A 19,302-nucleotide genomic window follows, 5' to 3' on the forward strand; every position below is an offset into this window, starting at 1 on the left:
TTTGAAATTAAAATGTAACGTTAATTTTATTATAACGTAAGACAACGTTTAGTAATGTGTTTGTTGTGTACTGACTGCAAACTACAAACAGAATGATGATTACAGCCACTGGCCTTAATTAATTCTCATTTTCTGGTTTAAGGGTTTTAAAATTTTCAAAATCTCATTAAAGATTAATGCAAATTTTCTGTTGACAAAATTCATTGAAATTTTGCCATTCTGATATTTTTGAAATTAACCTTTGAGGAAGAAATACTTGGAAAAAATTTGATTAGCAGAGCATCCCCAAACCCTTAATTTTCAGAGAACAATATCTCTATAAGGCATGAGACAATATGAAAAAAATATGATGTTGAATGTGAGGCCAATTTGTTCTCTGGCTTTATTTTGTAAATTATATGCTGTTTTATTATTGTTGTTGTTTACTAAGAGGTGATAGCATCCATAGAAACCTACAATTTTTTTTGCTTGTACTTCACATAACACTGGTTGTTTTCCAAGTATCATTCTCCATAAAAGGGAAAAAATGTTTTTCTATCTCAGTAATTTTCCACAGATATGCTTCAGAATTTACTTTATATCTTGCAATTTATCATTAGAGCTCTACTATTAATGAAGACTCAAACTGTTTTGAAGGAAATAATGATTAAAAAATTAAGACCTTGCAATGGTATGAGTAAAAATTGATAACCCTACTTAGAACATTTAAATATTTTTCTGTAAGCTCTAATTAAATGGGTAGTACACTAGGGTTAGTTTTGACCTGATTTGTAATTGGAAATAAGGAAATGTTTTGCCCTTGAAATTATTAACAGTATCAGAGGTGTTCACTGAAATATCCTCAGGTCTATACCATGAATTTTGCTTAGAAACTGAACCTAAATTTCGGTGACCACAGTTTTCCTTGAGCAACTTGTTTTAAAGTTTAAGCACAAACAAGTAATTCACTGTATAGCTTTAAAATATGATACACATCTTTATATGATACACATATAATACTTCACTTCTGATTAATTGTTTTGCTTTTTAGTTCATAATTTTGACAATTTACAATTATTTTTTTCCAAAGAAAAAAATCTACTTAAGTAACTATTTTCAGAAATTTCCACACAAGAAATTCAGTAAAATATTTTAAAAAATATATTCGTTAAGAAAACTAGCAGTCTATTTCACTGAGAAAGTCCTAGTTATGTGACGTAGTCTGTACTTTGAGCAACGCTGGTCTCCTGTCCCAAATCTTCCCTTGGGAGTGTACTCAGAGATGTATTTGGGGAAAGAGGGAGAAGAGGTTGTAGGTAAATTAGTGAGAATTCAAAACCAAACAATTTTAAGCAACACTGAGTGGAGTTAGCAATAATTGTCTTCCAGCTCACCTTGGCTTTTTATTGATTAGTGCTTTCATGACCATACAGTTCTTATCATTTGTTCTTTTCAATAATTTTTTTTTTTGCTGATAAAATAACACATGTTAGAACATCTGGAATAATGCATGCATTATAAAACAACACTTGATTGAACATCTGGAAAATACAGAAAAGTACCAAAGGAGAGCAAAATAATTTCCAATCCTAGCATTCACAGTAATCATTGTTAAAATTATTGTTTTTCAACCTAGTATCTTATTTATCTGACTTTTTACCTGTATGAAAATAGAGATACCATATATATAAAATTTGTATATTTCCCTGTGTATAATAAAAGCTCATATTAATAAATATTCTTTAAAATCCTATTGTAGTGATTGCATCATAACGAATATTATCCATACTCCTATAAGCAATGAGCATGTATATCTTAGCATACCATTGCCAATATTTTTCCTAAATATTTAAAAATCTTTGCAAAGCTTTTCATCAAAAATATGATTATCTTTTAATTATTATTTTGTAATTATAAGAGGAGTTGAAATTTTCATATGCTAAATATTTGTATTTTTTGAATTAACTGTGCGTCTACTTTAATGTAGATTTCTTTAACCTATTCTTAAATTTTACATTAAGCTTTTTCTTAATCTATTAAATTCACTAGGCTTTTCTTAATCTACTTTTTAATTTTTGCAAAAGTTAATCATGCCAGGTATTTTATTTCAGAGAATTTATTTCTGGGAAGGCAAAAATTCATATCAAATGCAAATATATAGAAGATCCCAATGAAATGTACACATACTTTCAATTACATATAAACAAATAAGATTGAATGATGTGACCTACTTGGTTAACTTAAAATCACAGACGCTTGAAGTGTTAACCCTAGCACCAAAGCATTGCTACCGAGCTAACATCTAGAAGGTGTATACAATTTACTGATACATTGTGTCTTTTAAAATGTGTGCAAATCCACCATCATCTAGAGTAGTATTAAAAAATAAAAATAACACTGCATAGATATTTATGTTCAAGCAGAAATTAAGAGTGGAAAATGTATACTGGTTATAATATATACATACTTATATACACATATATATGGATTGAAGATGACTATGATACTTTCACTCCAGTGATAATTACATCTTAAGGTTGCTTTTTAAAATTTCACCTTTGGAAAGAATTTTAGATTCACAAATAGGTAAATCGAACATTAAGACCCGTAAAGGATTAACAAACAGAGTGAAGCTTGATCCATGTGGCTGAAAGTCAATATTGAGTTTATTCATTTATCAAATTATACATTTAATAAATTGTTTTGGAGCCCCTTCAATTGCAAGGCTCAATACCAGACTCTCAGAACTGAAGGATTATGAATTAGAACAAATGGCTTCTCCAGTTAGAAATCATGTAACCTTAGTACGGAGAATTTAGTTCATATCTATATAAATGTCTCCAATTGTTTTAATCACATTCTTAGCAATGAGTCTATTATTTCCACTGAGACTCATAGAAAAAAGTTTTTCTAAATCTTCTCCCTGTCTTTTGCTAATTCACTGAGGAATCAAGATCTATATCCATGGATGAAATTCACAGATGAGAATTTCATATCTGTGATTGGCAGTCGAAGTGAGATTCAGGGGTCAGACACACAGCATCATTGGCAGAGATAGGGAAGCAAATGAAAAGTCAGGGGATAATGGCCAGTTGTGCTTATAATTCTCTTTTTTCCCTGCTTTCAGGCAGAAACACACTCCAGTGGCTGTCACTCACTCTCATTACTAGGACTATTTCTGCTGGGGCTGGGAGTGACACAGCAGGGTATAACTGTCTGAATTGCTAAGCATCCTCCAGGCAAAGACAATAATTAAAATATTCTGATCTCAAAATGGTAATTTTTTACAGGTGGATCAGAAAACAGAATAAATTTTAGTACTGTGCCACGCCAAGCAAAGCATCTTTTTCTTTTGTCATTTATTTGTTTCTGCGACTTATATGTCATACAGCCATGCATATGCATGTTAATGTGTGGCAAATTTTCCTACATGCACAGTATACAACTTTAATGTGCATTGTTATATATCAAAGAAAGACAGCCTTCTATAAAAACTCCTGTATATGTGTATTATTGACTAATTGTTCCCAAGCACTCACTAGCATACTACACTAATTGTATGTCTCTGAGGTCAAATTAAATATAATATGTCCTTTTTGCATTTGTAGATATGGAAGGCAGTTAAATGAGACTGAATTAATATTTACAGAATTTCTCTTTTAGCCTAACATAGTGCTAGTATATTAACTTCATTTCATTTAATTCTCACAAAAATTTACTAGATAGGGATTATTATTTCTAAAGCATGACTAAAGATACTGAGTTTCCAGAAGTTATGTGCTTTCCCAGAAGTTAAACAGCTAATATAATATAGAATTGCGATTTCAGAAGGGTTTTCTCTGATTTCCTGAGCCTATGCTTTTTCAGACATAAATTGCTTAAAGTGATGATTGACCTAGGCTAGACCTAGAGGTGTAAGAAAGTCATTGTTTCCCAAATAGTGATATGTTCTCTTTAAAGTGAGAAGGCTCATCTTGTTTATTCAAGAGATTTGTAAACATTAGGGAACTGATTTGATGGCATCCCTCACCCACGCCACCCCCAAATTCAGTTGTATTGAAATGTAAAACACCAATGCTGGCTATTCAGCTGGTTGGGTTAAAGTTATTTCACTTCTCTGACCTTGCACCTGTTAATTTGCATCAATGCTAGAAGAGTTGTATTTCTCAACCTAGGACATTTGTATAAAATTCAGAGATCACAAACTAAAATGCCTAGAGTTTTCAGAGCTTTGTGAATGAGATTGGATGTGAAAGAATAGGAAGTGCGGGGCCTGTTGGAGGCTGCACGCTCCTCACAAAGGAGATTGTTTTTGAGCCCCTTCAGTTGCAACATGCAGTACCTGGCTCTCAGAACTGAAGGGCTGTGAATTAGAACAGTTGGCATCTGTTCTGATCCACTTAAAAACAAACAACGACAATGTCTTAAACAAACAAAACACTTCGATATGAATTAGTCCAACCCAAGGCTGCAAGTTTACAGCACTTAGTGAAAATTAAATTGTTCATAGATTATTTGAGCACCTTAGCAGTCAGTATAATGCTGAAATATTATCAGAATTCAGTTAAATAATACTTAATGGTCCATTTTCTTAATTATTCCTTCTGTGAACCACACTAGTTTTTTCAAAGAGAATGAAGCCATGCAGTCACTGATACTTGTTTTCAGAAATGCTCCTTTAAGCATAAAAATGCTTTATAGATCTCCAGCATTTCAAAGTTGATTTTAGAGATTATAAAGGTTTTAAAGTGTATGAGTTGTTTTTGACCAGTGAGGGGGTGGGGAGCGGGGCTGATAAGAGAAACCAGCAAGCAAGTAGGTACTGCTGGGATTTCCTAAAGCTAACCTTTAGGTGGCAGGGCCATCTGGGGTGTTAATTTGGCCGTTGAGACTGGCCAGGCTTGTGTCTTCTTCTGTGTGTCCCCCTGAAGGTATGATTTGGGGTAAGAGGCTCCCCTTCCAGGACAGAGCACAGAGGAGGACCTCTGGGGCAGATTCTCACATGTGGCTCTTTTCCCTTTCCTGGGACTCGTACTCAACCATGATGCGCCCGGTGGCCTCACTGTGTGCGCTGAGCAGACTCAGACTGTTCTGCGCTTGCTTGGAATGAAATCTCAGGCTCTGCGGACCATTTCTCCATCTTTCATTTTGCTTTTGCTATTCTTCCCTATTCAGCAGTACGGTGTGAATAGATTGGATTATGAGTTAATACAGGCCTATGGGTTGTTGCTAGGACAAAAAGCTAGGCTTTGTTTGGGGAATGACATTTGTTTGCTGGCTTTCTCTTGGAAACGTAAGAGCCTTTCCCTTCTAAGCAGATTTTTTTTTTTCCCATGATGAAACCATGGTAAATATTTCTGATTCATTGGGTAGAACCTAGTGCTAGCTGCATTAGGTACAGTTTATGTTTCAGGGATTCACTAGGAGGCTGCTGATGGGGAATCTTCGGCTGAGCACATACTCATGTGTTAATGTTCCTGTCTTCTTACAGGAGGTGATCGAGATCGGATGACAGCAAATCATGAGAGCTACCTCCTTATGGCGAGCACCCAGAATGATATGGAAGACTGGGTCAAGTCCATCCGCCGAGTCATATGGGGACCATTTGGAGGAGGTGAGTGTATTTTAAAATCATGGAAAAACAGAAAGGTAGGCCAAAACTGTTCATCCTTTCCCCCAGCCCGTGTCACTATCAGCACCTACTTTCAAATGGATGAATGTTAAAATAAATAGTAAACTACTAATTTATTTGTAGACACATATCTAAGTAACTCCTAGAAGTTCAGTTTAGATCAAATATCATTAATAACCAACCTTCTTCCATGAATATTTTGAATTATAAAAAAGGATATTTTTCTTTTATCTTGGATGTTCCATTTTACTAATAATACATAGTTATGAGCCTCATAGCATAAATGTAGATTAGTTAATAACCTGTAGATACAGGGCAAAAAAACATTTTGACTATTAGTTTTGGAAGAGATTTCAGCCCCCAGATGCTCAGTGGTATCAAAGAGGAGTGGCAAAGCATTGGATGAAAATATGCTGGTAATCAGAGTGACAAAAAAAAAAAAAAGCTTTGCAACTTTGCAATCAGGAAAGTATTTGTGGATTTGATAATAAGTTTCTTTTAAAATTGTTAGCTAATACAGTGTAGAGAATATATCATGTGAAGAATAAGCTACATGGTGCTATGAATAGAGCTAAAAGGAAGAAGGAAGGATAAAAGATGTGATCTTTTCTATCAAGTAATATAGAGTGATATAAACAGACAACATATTTAAAGAAAAATCCAATAAATGGAACCAAATAGATAAGGACCCCAAAATATTCATCTATAACCAACATGTATTTCCAAGAATGTAAAGCCTAGTCATTTTATGTTGATGTAGTTAAAATAAATGATATAAATCAAATTCATATCTATTAAAGCAATTAGAACTTTTATATTTATTTTATATTCTCTTTTGCATATTGTCAGCCCCCTGAATTCAGAAGTGAATTTTTTTTCCCTTAACATATCCAATGTTTCTTAAGCTGACTGACCTCTTTACATTTTAGAATAACTTCAAAAGCTTAGTTTAAAAAATTGAAAAGTTAAGTTAAACTTAAAATAGTAAAGATTCATGGAAGACATGTTGATATTTTACAAGAGTAGTGGTACATGTCTGCAAACTGCCTGTCCTTTAGCAGGATCTCCTCTTGGGGAAGGGGGAGGTTCCTAACCGGGGTGACCATTCATCCAAGTTTGCCTGGTAACAGTGTAGTTTACTGCTGTTGTCCCAGGCTAATTATTGACAGTGCTACCTCTCACTCTCATGGTGTTCCAGTTTGGGTGACAACTTGTATGGCCGCCCTATTCATATACTAAAATGGCTAGTAAGTGACTTCAAAATGTTTGAAGAGGCCAGTGGGCTGAGATCCCATCCCAGTGCCTTAGCAGAGGGGTCTTCATCATGACTATTCATGAGAGATACATACTCAGCTGTGAGAGGTCTTCTGCTACCCTCAGGGTCAAAGATTTTTGGGGAAGCCTAAGGATATGTCTTTTCAAATTTCCTGTTTCCCCTCCATTATCAGGTTTCTGAGGCTCCTGAGTTCAGGAAGATTCTTAATATCTGCTGAAAGTGGTACTTTAGTTGAGGTATTATTTCTATCAAGGATTATTTTCTCCCATTCCTCCTCTTCCATCCGTCCTTTTCTCAAGAAAAATGAATGAGATCCAGTTTACTTCACCAAATCAGTGGCCACAGGAGGTCCTATCAGCACAGGAGTATCACAGGTGATCCTAGTGGGATCTATGTGTTAACCTTCAAATTTATGAACCTGGAAGGAATACTCTAGTAGCTGATTGGTTTGTATACTTTATCCTGCAGAATGTGCTTCAGGGATTTTGCAAATGCTGATTCAAATTTACTTTTAAAGAGATATATTTTAGCATAGAGCACTTACAACAGAAACAATACCCTGAAGAATAAATCTTCTCCTGCCCTCTTTGCTTTAATTGAAGAGTGTTAATGAGATTGTAAGGCAAGCTCTTAAAGTACTCATTCAATTTGCAAGAAATCTTTTGTAATTCATCTGATATCGGAATTTCCTAAAGTTGTTAAGAGAATACACAACCAAACCGAATGCTGACCCTGATAGAAAATTGCAAACGTCACCCATAATCTCATGTTTCAAATGTTTGTATTAATATAGCACCTCTATACTTACTGATTGAATTTTAAAGAAATGTTACAAATTTGAGTTGTAAACAATAAATTTATATGACTGAGAAACATTTTATTTATGTATTGGGGTTCCACTTAGTATTTCATTAAAAATAAGTTTTTCACCAATTAAGAATATTTTACTTTATTTTTATTTATTTTTTAACATCTTTATTGGAGTATCATTGCTTTACAATGGTGTGTTAGTTTCTGCTGTATAACAAAGTGAATCAGCTATACATATACATATATCCCCATATCTCCTCCCTCTTGCATCTCCCTCCCTCCCACCCTCCCTATCCCACCCCTCTAGGTGGGCACAAAGCACTGAGCTGATCTCCCTGTGCTATGCGGCTGCTTCCCACTAGCTATCGATTTTACATTTGGTAGTGTATATATGTCCGTGCCATTCTCTCACTTTGTCCCAGCTTACTCTTCCCCCTCCCCAAGAATATTTTAAAACCACTCAATTAGTTCAGCCTCACATTTTGTAGATTAGGTCATTAAGACCCAGAGAGAATGAATGACTTGCCAAGTGTCATACTGTGAGTAACATAAGTAGGAAGAAAACTCGTGTGTTTTCACTATGAGCTTCTTCCTGCTTTATTGTACAATAGCTGATCTATTACTTCTACTATGGTAGTGAAAAACCCACAATTACAAGTCCATGCCTTATTGATAGTATATTCTTCAGTATATGAAAAACAAAAGTGTTTAAAAGTTGACAAGTAGGATGAATATAGTTGAGTTCTTCAAAAATATCTGAATTAATACCATCAAGAAAATGAAAAGACAACCCATTGAATGGGAGGAAAGTATGTCCAGATCATCTGTCTGATTTTGGACTTCTACCCATAATATGTAAATAACTAACAACTCAAAAAAAAAGACAAATCAAAATTTTGACCCAATTAGAATCAATTTAAAAATGGGCAAAGAATCTGAATAAACATTTCTGTAAGGAAAATATACAAATGGCCAATAAGCACATGAAAAGATGCTCAGCATTATTAGCCATCAGGGAAATACAAATCAAAAGCACAGTGAGATACCATTTCTTTCATATACACTAGGATTGCTAGAATCAAACAGTTCCGTAATAACAAGTATTGGCAAGGATGTGGAGAAATTGAACCCCCCCCCATATTGGTAATGGGAATTTAAAATGTAGCTGTTTTAGAAAACAGTCTGACAGTTCCTCAGATGATTAAACATAGAGCTACCATATGACCCAACATTTGCACTTTTAGGTATATACACAAGAGAAATGAAAAATGTATGTCCACACAGAAACTTGCACATCAATATTTATAGCAGCATTATTCCTAAATGCCAATAAGTAGAAACACCCAAATGTCCATCAATGGACAAATAGATACACAGAAAGTGGTATAGTCATACAATGGATTGTTCAGCCATAAAAAGAATGAGGTATTGATGCATGCTACAACGTGAATGAACGTTGAAAACATTGTGCTAGATGGAAGAAGCCAGTCAGAAAAGACTATATATATATATATATATATATATATATATATATATCGTTCTATTTATAAGAAAGTACAGAACAGAGAAATCCAGAGACAGAAAGTAGATTTGTGATTGCTTAGGACTGGGATGGGAAAATAAGGAGTTTGCAGTGGGTTGGTAGCCAAAACATATGAGATCTTTTTTTAGGTGATAAAATGTTCTAAAATTAACTGTGATGACCATTGCATATATCTGAGTATATTAAAAACTATTGAATTGTACACTTTAAACAGGAGAATTCTATGATATGTGAATTATATCTCAGTAAAGCTGCTAAAAAACTCCTGAATTGTCATAATTGCTTTTCATTAGAGAATACATTTCCCCTTCCTATCTTAGTCATAGAATCCAAGACAGTTAATCCTAAATAAAAACCTATTGGCTTCCAACCTCCTTCCCACTGCTCAAAGATTGTTGTGGTTGTTGATTAAATGGCATCTGTAAAGACATTTGGAAGGTGACTTTTCATCCTGATTTATCAAGCTCTGTATACCACCTCCGGATACATTTTAAATGTGTTTATTGTAGAGAGGGCATTTCATTGTCTATATTGCAGTTCTACAACCTGTGTTTCTAAATAGTTAAAGTTTTTCATGAGGCACTGAAGCTTATTCAGGTTGTTTATATATGTAAGATATTCCCTCTTTACCATTTCAATATTAGACATTTGATTAAAACATAGGTGACACCTGAGGAGTTTGCTTAGTTTTTCAATATTTAGAAATTAAAAACTGTTAAGTGAAATCATAAAATATAGGGCTTTGATATTTCTTTTTATGAAAAAAACCAAAGTTACTACAAATACTCAGATGAAGGAGGGGAACCAGGGGAAATGCAAAATGTAGACACCCTCTCTTAACAACCAAGCCTGATAACTTAGTTCAGTATTGAATCTAGATACCTCAACTTTCATTTATCTGATTAACCCCCCTGTAAACAGATGCTTCCCTATTAATGATGCTGAGAAGCACATGGTTTCTGCTTAAAAGTCCAATCCAGAAGTTGGGATGTCAAAACATGTATTTAACTTTGGAAACGTTTAGGGTTCTGTTTTTGTTTGTTTGGGTTATTCTTGTCTTTTTCACTGGGCTTCTGTTGGATTGTTTTTGAGGCAATGTATATGGAAGTACCCAGCCCAGGATCTGGGGAGGGTGAAAATTCATTAATTGTTCATTAGATCTGAGGGCATAGCCTAACTTTAGCTGCTAACAAAATCAGGTCCTTCCTGTATATTTCTGTCTCCTTATGAAAAGAGTTGAGTCAGAGACTTACCAAGGCAGTAAAAATACTGAATGTGAATAATCCTCATGATGAGTAATTAGCACATGGGCAAGTAGTGGTTAATTAAGAAGCTGTGTGGTCTTGCCTCTGACACAGACCACTGTGTGATCTGTGGTAAGTGATATTACCCCCTCACCTTTAGGTTCCTCATTTGTGAAATAACGTTGGACAAAACTCTTTTAACTAAGATTCATTCCAACTCCAAAGTCCTGCGATCACATGTGTTCCCTCCATACCAATGCTCAGAGAAGTGATGTTTTCAGTGGGCCAAGGTGCCTCTTGTCCAGCGCTGCCACTGTCTTGGTGGGACTGAGTTATACTTCACAGTTCCTTATTTTCCTAGCAGCCTGCTGTGACACAGAAATCAAAAACAATGGTCGAACCATGGGGCAGAAATAATAATGATTCCCTCAGTGACAAAATTTTACCTATCTGGGCATGCTAGTCAGAGTAATGATGTTTCTAAAGGGAGTATCTTTTTAATACTCTTCACAGCTTTTTTTAATGCTCCTGCTAAATAGCTAGGAAGGTACCCAGAGGCCTTAGGGTTCAGTTGGGGTTAAAGCACTAGCATTCCAAATGTGCTCATGGAACAGCCAGGTGGATGAATGATTAACCCAGTGAGTAAATTGTTCAGTGACTGGGACCAAGGGTGTTGGTAGACATAGGGGCTGGGGTGCAGCGGGTGCATGCACGATCAGGGGAGAAGATGAAAGCAGGATTGGTTTGAAAACCATAGCCAGACAAATACATATGTATAAAAACGTATAAACACACACACATATGAGTTAACTTGTTTTGTGGTTATACCTACAGAATCTTTGCTGCTAAATTTTGAACAGTTTTCTATTTCACACACATATGTTTTAACGATATGCACATTTACATCAGCACTTACAAATAGATTCAGTTGCAAAGTATCTGAAAAAAAAAATCTTGTATAGGAAGAGAATAAATGCAGAAAGGAAGGGGCAAAAAGTTGACCCCCTCGGGGCTGGTTTGGGGCTGTTTGGTTTCTGGAGGGACTGAGGCAGCCAGCTGTAAAGGTATGTACAAGACCAGAGCCGGCAGGGGAGTCACTGCAAAGGCAAAGGAAGAAACAAGGGGTTCAGGCGGCCGCGGGGCACTCTCCCTGCTCCCCTCACACTGTTGTGACTGCACCTGCTGCATGTGACCGGCGGGCACTGAAGGCAGCCGCAGCCACAGTGTGGTGACGAGGCAGCTGCAGCCCTGCCAGCTCCCGCCCAGCTCTCTTTGAGAAAAGGGGAGCAGGAACTGGACTAGCGGGGGAGAAACTCCCTGCAGAGCTGCTTCCTACACGGATCCGAGGAGGAGCCTCTCCCGGAACGGGCACTGGACTGTTCTGACGTGGCGATTCCCTCGGGAGCCCCGGGAGTTTGAAGACCGAAGGGAGAAGCCCGCAGAGAGCATCAAAGGCTGAGGGGTGCTATAAAAGGAACAGGGGAGTTCTTTGAAAAGAATCTGTCATGCACCGAAATGCTTTCTGGAGAAGGTGCCATTATCTGCCTCCCCTTTTGCTCAGATAAAAGGAGCCAGCAAGGACAGTACTGAAATATCCCTCAGGGGCCTTTTGGTCATTGTTCCTCTTTCCCCTGCTCACGGCTATTTGCTGACCTTTCCAGAGAATCTCAGTCCCCCCAGTTCCAGCTGAGAAGACAGTTCTTAATAAAAAAAAAAAAAAAAAGAAAAGTCTGCTGTTGGAATGGGAGGTGCCGCTTGCTTGCTGTGGTTCTTTTTGCTGTGACATTTTGGAATGTCTGCAGAAACAAAAAAAGTAATTAAAAAAACCTCAAAAACTCCCGGGATTAGGCAAGAAAAAAGGAACTTTTTTGCCAAAAAGAAGTAAATGAGAGGTGGTAACTTATCCCTGATTCAGGACCTGGATGATCAAAATCTTCAAGTTCTAGGAAACAGCACTTCAACAAATAAACAAACATGAGAAGGAGTAGCTGTGGGATCCCGATATCACAGAGAGACAGGTTTTAAAGGGAGCCAGAAACGGGTTCAGAATTTGGGGGCTGTATGATGCCTGAAGACAGAAGTACTGGGGGGCGCCCCTCAGGTGCCTTGGCGTCTACTCCTTTCATTCCTAAAACTACATACAGAAGAATTAAACGGTGTTTTAGTTTTCGGAAAGGTAGGTACATAATATGTTCATGTCCTTTTAAAATATCTTTCTGATGCTTTAAGGTCAGTTTACGCTCAGATAAAGTGGGAGTTTGGAAGCCAAGAGCTTAAAACTGTACAAGAATGGTTTATGTGTGGTTTTGCTTGTCTATACTTATTTCTCGAGGTTCCTATTGATCTGTTTATTACTGCCTGTGAATGGGCCAGGTGGGCGGGACTTAAAGAACGGTGGTCCTAAAGGGATCACCTTGACTGCTAGAGAACAAACAAGCTGGCCAGACCATGCCGAGGGGAGGGGCCGAGACTACCTTGGGCTGTTCCCAGACTCAAATCAAGCAGCCATGCTGTTCCCGCCTTGAACTGAATCCCTCTCAAGTCCCCGTTCAGCGCTCCCATCACATCGGTTTGGTTCTGGCTGCCTGCGCTTGCCTCTCCTCCCCTACTGAGAAAATTGTAATAATCGGATTATCTGTAGTGACCTCTTTTCAGGAGGCTTTGAACCATATTGATTAACACTAATAAGAAATAGGAGTCACCTTGGCTTTCCAAATATATCATAAGGTGGCACTGGGAGAGGGCAAAGATATGAAGGATCAGGAACAAGGGGTGGGAAAATATAAGCTTAGGATCAATAAAAGAAACTAAGTATTTCAGGGCTTCCCTGGTGGCGCAGTGATTGAGAGTCCACCTGCCGATGCAGGGGACACGGGTTCGTGTCCCGGTCTGGGAAGATCCCACCTGCCGCGGAGCGGCTGTGCCCGTGAGCCATGGCCGCTGAGCCTGCGCGTCCGGAGCCTGTGCTCCGCAACGGGAGAGGCCACAGCAGTGAGAGGCCCGCGTACCGCAAAAAAAAAAAAAAAAAAGAAACTAAGTATTTCAGAATTGATTTGTGTAGGGGGAGTTAAAGGGTACAACATAGGTAAAATGAAGTATTTCTATAAAATGTTTCTGTATCAACATACTTTAAAATGGCCTTTTGTTTTAAAATGGGAATAATTAAATCAAATGATTATTTAAATTGGAACTAGGTAATTATAATTTTAAAGTCATGTACTGTAACCTAATAATTTAATCAGGAGCTGACTTGAGTCCCATCTAAGGTTGTTCTTTCTCCCTTTTTTCTTTAATTTGCCACCTATTAATCAACATTCTCTATCTAGTAATCAACAAAGAATAGAAGAGAAGAAAAACCGTATATTTAAAGCAAGATATAGTGGGAACTTTTTAAAACTAAACCTTGCTCCTTCTGAGTCTTTTCCTTTGAGCAGTTAATATCTGGCTATGATCATTATTATATATTATAAGCAAGGAATTATCATATATTATAAACAAGGAATTCAGGTGTTACTTTATATTCCTCTCTCATCCACAAAGATAATTAAATGAGAGATATGTGTCTCATGTTTTATAGATCTTTAGAGATTTCATGGTTACTGTAAGATTGCATCATTCATAGAGAAATTGGCAATGAGAGAAACTGAAAAAGGCTAGGGATTAATTGCTTAAAGGACATCCCCTCTTCTGGTTCTCCCACCACTCAGCAACTAAATTGGGTTTATCCAAACATGTAGAGAAGGTCTACTTTTCTAGGTTATTACTGCTCATTTGTAACATGAAATGTTCTGGGGACAATTAATTTATCTTCGAAATGCAGAGCAAAGTGTGTTTTACGTTTTCCACCTTCTCTCCTCCCATATTGGAATATAGCATGTCTTCAAAAACCCTGGCTATCACTGCAGTTCGTTATGTCCTCTTCCCTCTCTCCTTAAATATCAATGAGGGAAGGCAGTGCTGCAAAAAAAAAAAAAAAAAGAAGAAAATTCCCATGGGCTGGCAAATGGCAACCAGAGAGTGGGGAACAGCTTCCATCTATCATCTCCTGTGGGCTATTTTTAAACTATTGTCCTTGCCTCTGCAAAGTCTTAGTAATCTGAAGAATGTTCAGCATTTGAGTCAAGGATTAACAGATTTTTATTTTACAAAGTTGCATTCTGGTTACTGTCAGAACCGTAAAGGAGAGGAGGTGCAGGGGGCATTCAGCTGTGTTAAGTTCCCTCTCCCTGCTCAACCACAGTTAGGCAGTGAGGTTCTGGGAAGGAAGGCGCCAGGCTGAGGCTGGGCTGCGAGGCTGTTTCTGTGCCACACTAGACGTTGTTTTCAGCGGCGGTGTGAAGCCCAGGGTGTTAGATCTTTATTCAAGGTCCTGCACTGAAAAGAATGAACTTTTCTTTCAATCCCGGGTTCCCAAACCATGCTACCTTAAGAAGAGAGTGTCGTTTTGTGCTTTGTTTAATCCCCTGGGTGCTCCAGGAGTTCCATAAGTGGACAGGGGGTTCTGAGTTCCTCTCCCAAGCCTGTTGGAGAGCATCCACTGAAGTCCTTTCAATGAAAGCAAAAGGGAGGGTGCAAGAAGCATGGAAAAGCACCAAGAAGTGCAAAATGGTAATGCGTCTGCTTTTCCTGATCCACATTTAAAACATTTTTTACTACTGTTATGGGTCGGCTGACAGAAGAGGCAGCTCAGCACTTCAGAATGGCCCTCAGAATGAAGAGGGGAGCTCAGTTAAAGTTTCCAGAGGCCTGGTGGGATTGCAGCTTGCATGCTGTGCCTGTTGGAACTCACTGCTCTGAGTTCCTTTCTCTTACAGACCTCTTCTGTCCTTTACTGCCCTCTGTTTCTTTGTTTAGCTACTAATAAAGGTCTCTGGACATGTTTTCTCAGTGGTTTTAAAAATCTAGGCACTGTGAACCATCTATTAGGTGGGGAGAGTGGTGCTTTGGATTTATGTTCTGGTGAGATAAAGATTACAATGTGTTCTTTACCCTTTGGATTTTGAAACTATATATTTTTTACCTCCATAAGACTATTATGTAATATACAGAGCCTAATCAATCTTTTGATTACTTGGAACACTTTGGGTCCTGATGTCAGTGTTAATTTCTAGTCAGAATGGTCTGGCTGGTTTAAGATTGTTGTGATCACAGAACATACTAAAGTAAAATTTTAAACCCTAACTTTACCTTGTCTTTTTCCTGAGTCGTGCTCTTCTTGGAGATAAAGAATCATTAATTCCCCAGTGCTTTTTTTTTCCCCCTAGACAGTAACTTAGTGGTCATGCCCCATTGCTTCTTCCTTCTTTATATACTTTGAGCTCCATTTCTGTTTCCATCACCTTAGTTGTCTGTGCCTTTATGGCTTTATGCACACAAGGTACTTTGACCTTAGAAGTGGCTCTTCAAGACAGCATCCATCCTCACCTCTTTTCACCCCCAACATTGTTCACAAATTCCTGCAGCACGGTTCATTTGTAAAGCGTCGTCCAGTTGGTATTCCTGAAACAGTACTAACAAGCAATGTTCCACGGCTTAGAAATTTTTTCATGAGTCCCTATTGCTCCCAAGATGATGTCCCGTTTCTTGCAACTGTCAAGGGCTTCTAAGTAATTCCAACTATTTCCAATTCCCCAGACTATCCCCTCTTCCTCCCTGAACCCATCTCCTGTAATACCTCTTTGCTCTGTTCAGTGCCCCCTCTGCAGTGATGCTCTCTCTCCTCTGCAGTCTGTCCACACTCTACACTGTCTTCAAGTCATTGTTGGCTCTCACTTCTTCATCAAGCCTTCTCTGTTCACCTGTTATACTCTTTACTCTATAGCCCCTATATTTCTTATATGCTGCCACCTGGTCACCTTATCTTCATAGCTATTTTCAAGTGCTTTTATGCACATTTGTGATAAGAAATATATATTTGTATTTGTTTATTTCTTCTCAAAGTTAAGAATGGCAATAGGTCTATTCAATCCAGGATTCAAGATCTATTGCACACTGGTGAAGTATAGTATTATTACTTATCTTTTTCTGCTAGTTCACAGACAGTAGTGAATTAAAATAGAATATCTTTACAGAGGTGGTGGATAACACCAGCATTTTCTTTAAAGTAATTTAAAGTATTCTGATCTGTCCTCAGAACCTATTTTTCCCTGTATATGCAGATGGTATGTTTATAAGTGAAAATGTTAATACATTAAGTGATGGTTAACCTTAAAGCATAAAAAAGTTAATGTTGTATATGTTGTAGTCACATTTATCAAAATTGATTTGTCCAACAGAATGCTACTATCCAAATCCATATAATTTAAAATGGTGCTATAAATGAGTAGCTCATTAATTCACATGTCAAAGTTTTACAGAGCATCTACCAAGTGATTTTGGGGGTGAGAAGGCAAACAAAACAAGTTTCCTGGAATCTATGAGTTCACAGATTCCTTGAAACATATAAAATAAGTAATTACTTAATCTGTAATAAGCACTACAACAAATTATATACGAAGTCTGAAGAGTTTATGAATAGAAGACTCACCATGGACTCATCTGGAAAGGCAGTGATTCATCTGAACTACATGAAATCAGATTTAGTCTTTGGAAGTTTATGGAAAGACATTTTCTCTTACATGATCCTAAAAGAGTAGTCAGCATCCCTAGGGGAAAAAAATGTCTGAATTGAATTAACATAACATAGTGGAAAAGGAAGACTTTTAGGGTCATATAGACCTGTGTTTATACCCCAGATCTACCACTTTCTAGATATGTGACTTCAAGTCACCTAGCATCTCTGAGTCTATTTGTAGAAGGGAGATGTCCTTGTGGAATATTTGTGAGTGTCAAATAAGAAAATACATGTAAATTGCATGACTTGGTACCTGGATGTAAATGGTGAGTATAATTACTCTGCTGGTCTAAGACCAATGCTATTGGGTCACTATTATCACATTATTACACTTGCTTATTTTTTTCAAGCCTTTATTTTTCTCCAGTCTGACTACAAGGAGAGTCAAGATTTTACCATATATTCATTGGTTATTATAGATTCTGAGCTTCTTGAATTAAGTTTTCTATCCATAGAAGATTTGTTGGCTGCTTAGAAAGTGCTAGTAACAGACTGAAGTAAGCTTTGGCTGTCTTTGTTTCTTAGTTCTGTACTAAATTGGATGTCTTTTATTTTTATTTGTCCATTTACCATGGGCAAATGTTCATTTTTAATTGAATATTATTACAATCCTGGTGACACCACGACTTATTCTGTTAGCAGGGTTGTAGTAAGCAGAAGGATAAGTAAAAGCAAATTCTCTATATGACTTAGCATGTAATCTATGTCACGGAAGGGACAGGGAACTCTGAAAAGTAACTGATAATAGAAAATTTAAGTAGTAACTGAGAAGTTATCTAACTTCTGCCTTTTTCATCAACAAATCAAAGACTTTTTTGTTTTCACGTTTTTATAGGAATCAGTGCCACAACCTGAGAAGTCTTGATAAGTTTCATTTTACCTTGGAGTTAGTCATTTATTTCCTCTAATTGAGGAGATGAAGTATTTTATTTTAATGCATGCATTAATTCTACAAATGTTTATGGAACACTCAATCCTTACCCACTTTGGTGTTAAGTTCCAGGGAGCAAGAGAGTTTACCTATGTGTCTTAATCCATTCAGGCTGCTATAACAAAATGCCACAGACTGGGTAGCTTCTAAACAACAGGAATTTATTTCTCATGGTTCTGGAGGTTGAAAGACTGAGATCAGGCCAGCATGGTTGGGATCTGGTGAGAGCCCTCTTCTGGGTTGCAGACTGTCTACTTCTTGTTGTATTCCCAAGGGGCTGAAAGGGAAGGAGTGAGAGAGCTCTCTGGGGTCCCTTTTATGAAGATACTAATCCCACTCATGAGGGCCCTGCCCTCATGACCTCTCAAAGTCCCTACCTCCTAAAACCATTACCATAGGCATTAGATTTTCAACATAGGAGTTTGGAAGGGACACAAACATTCAGACCGTGACACTATGGTAGACGGAGTATGAGCCTTGGAGTCTTTCATGTTCCCAGTTCAGTCCTTATGTCTGCAGTACTTTTGGAAATTTACCTAAACCTCCTTTAAGTTTATAGGATAAATATACAGTATAAATTGTTATCCAATATCATTTATAACAATAATAATAAATGTAAAATAATCGTTTTATTATAATAATTGTGAAAGTACAATCTTCTTTTGACTGGTGAGGGACTAGTCCAGTATGGGTAGGCATCTAAATAAACAATTACAAAGCAATATGTTAAGAAAGCAAAGAAGAAAATAGCAAATTTTGTGTCTGGGATGGGGGTGAGGGAATGTTAGTAAGGACTTAACACAGGAGAGGATGCGAGTTGAATCTTGCAGGATAAGTTTTCCTAGGCTGGCTCATGACAGCAGGACCTACCTTCTAGAAGGAGACGTGAAGATGTAATAAGTCATAATACATATAGGAAACAACAAATAGTTCAGTATAGTTATTGAGTATGTTGTTTGTGAGGAAGCAGCAGTAATGAGCATGGATATGGCACAGTGCCTGGCACAGAAAGGGTGCTACCTAAACATTTGTACTTTGAATATGGATGAAGAGGCAGAGATCAGATTGTGGAGAATTTGTATTTCATGAAAAAGAGTTTGGTTGGCCAGGGGGCACCATAGGAAGAAATGAAGCAAAAGAGAGGCATAATCTGATTTAAATATTATTAAGATCACTGTGGCAGCCCTTGCCTGGTTTGGGAACCCAGCTCTATAAAAGTCATTTAAGAAATATTGAGGATCGAGATTGAAAAGAGTATTCTTGAAGGAAAGAAT

General features: G+C 37.3%; 1 protein-coding gene across 6 annotated transcripts in view; it reads left to right on the forward strand.

Moving 5' to 3' along the window:
• The window catches only part of ARHGAP24 (Rho GTPase activating protein 24), a 783,348-nt gene that overhangs the window by 700,947 nt on the left and 63,099 nt on the right, over positions 1-19,302 (forward strand). For all 6 annotated transcript variants that reach the window (XM_082838944.1, XM_082838945.1, XM_082838941.1 and 3 more), the window contains one exon: positions 5,471-5,593. In XM_082838944.1, the coding sequence (XP_082695070.1) occupies positions 5,471-5,593 (123 nt within the window). The remainder of the gene's footprint in view (positions 1-5,470; positions 5,594-19,302) is intronic.

This window comes from Leucopleurus acutus, assembly GCF_964270905.1.
Source record: "Leucopleurus acutus genome assembly, chromosome: 4".
NCBI lineage: Eukaryota > Metazoa > Chordata > Mammalia > Artiodactyla > Delphinidae > Leucopleurus > Leucopleurus acutus.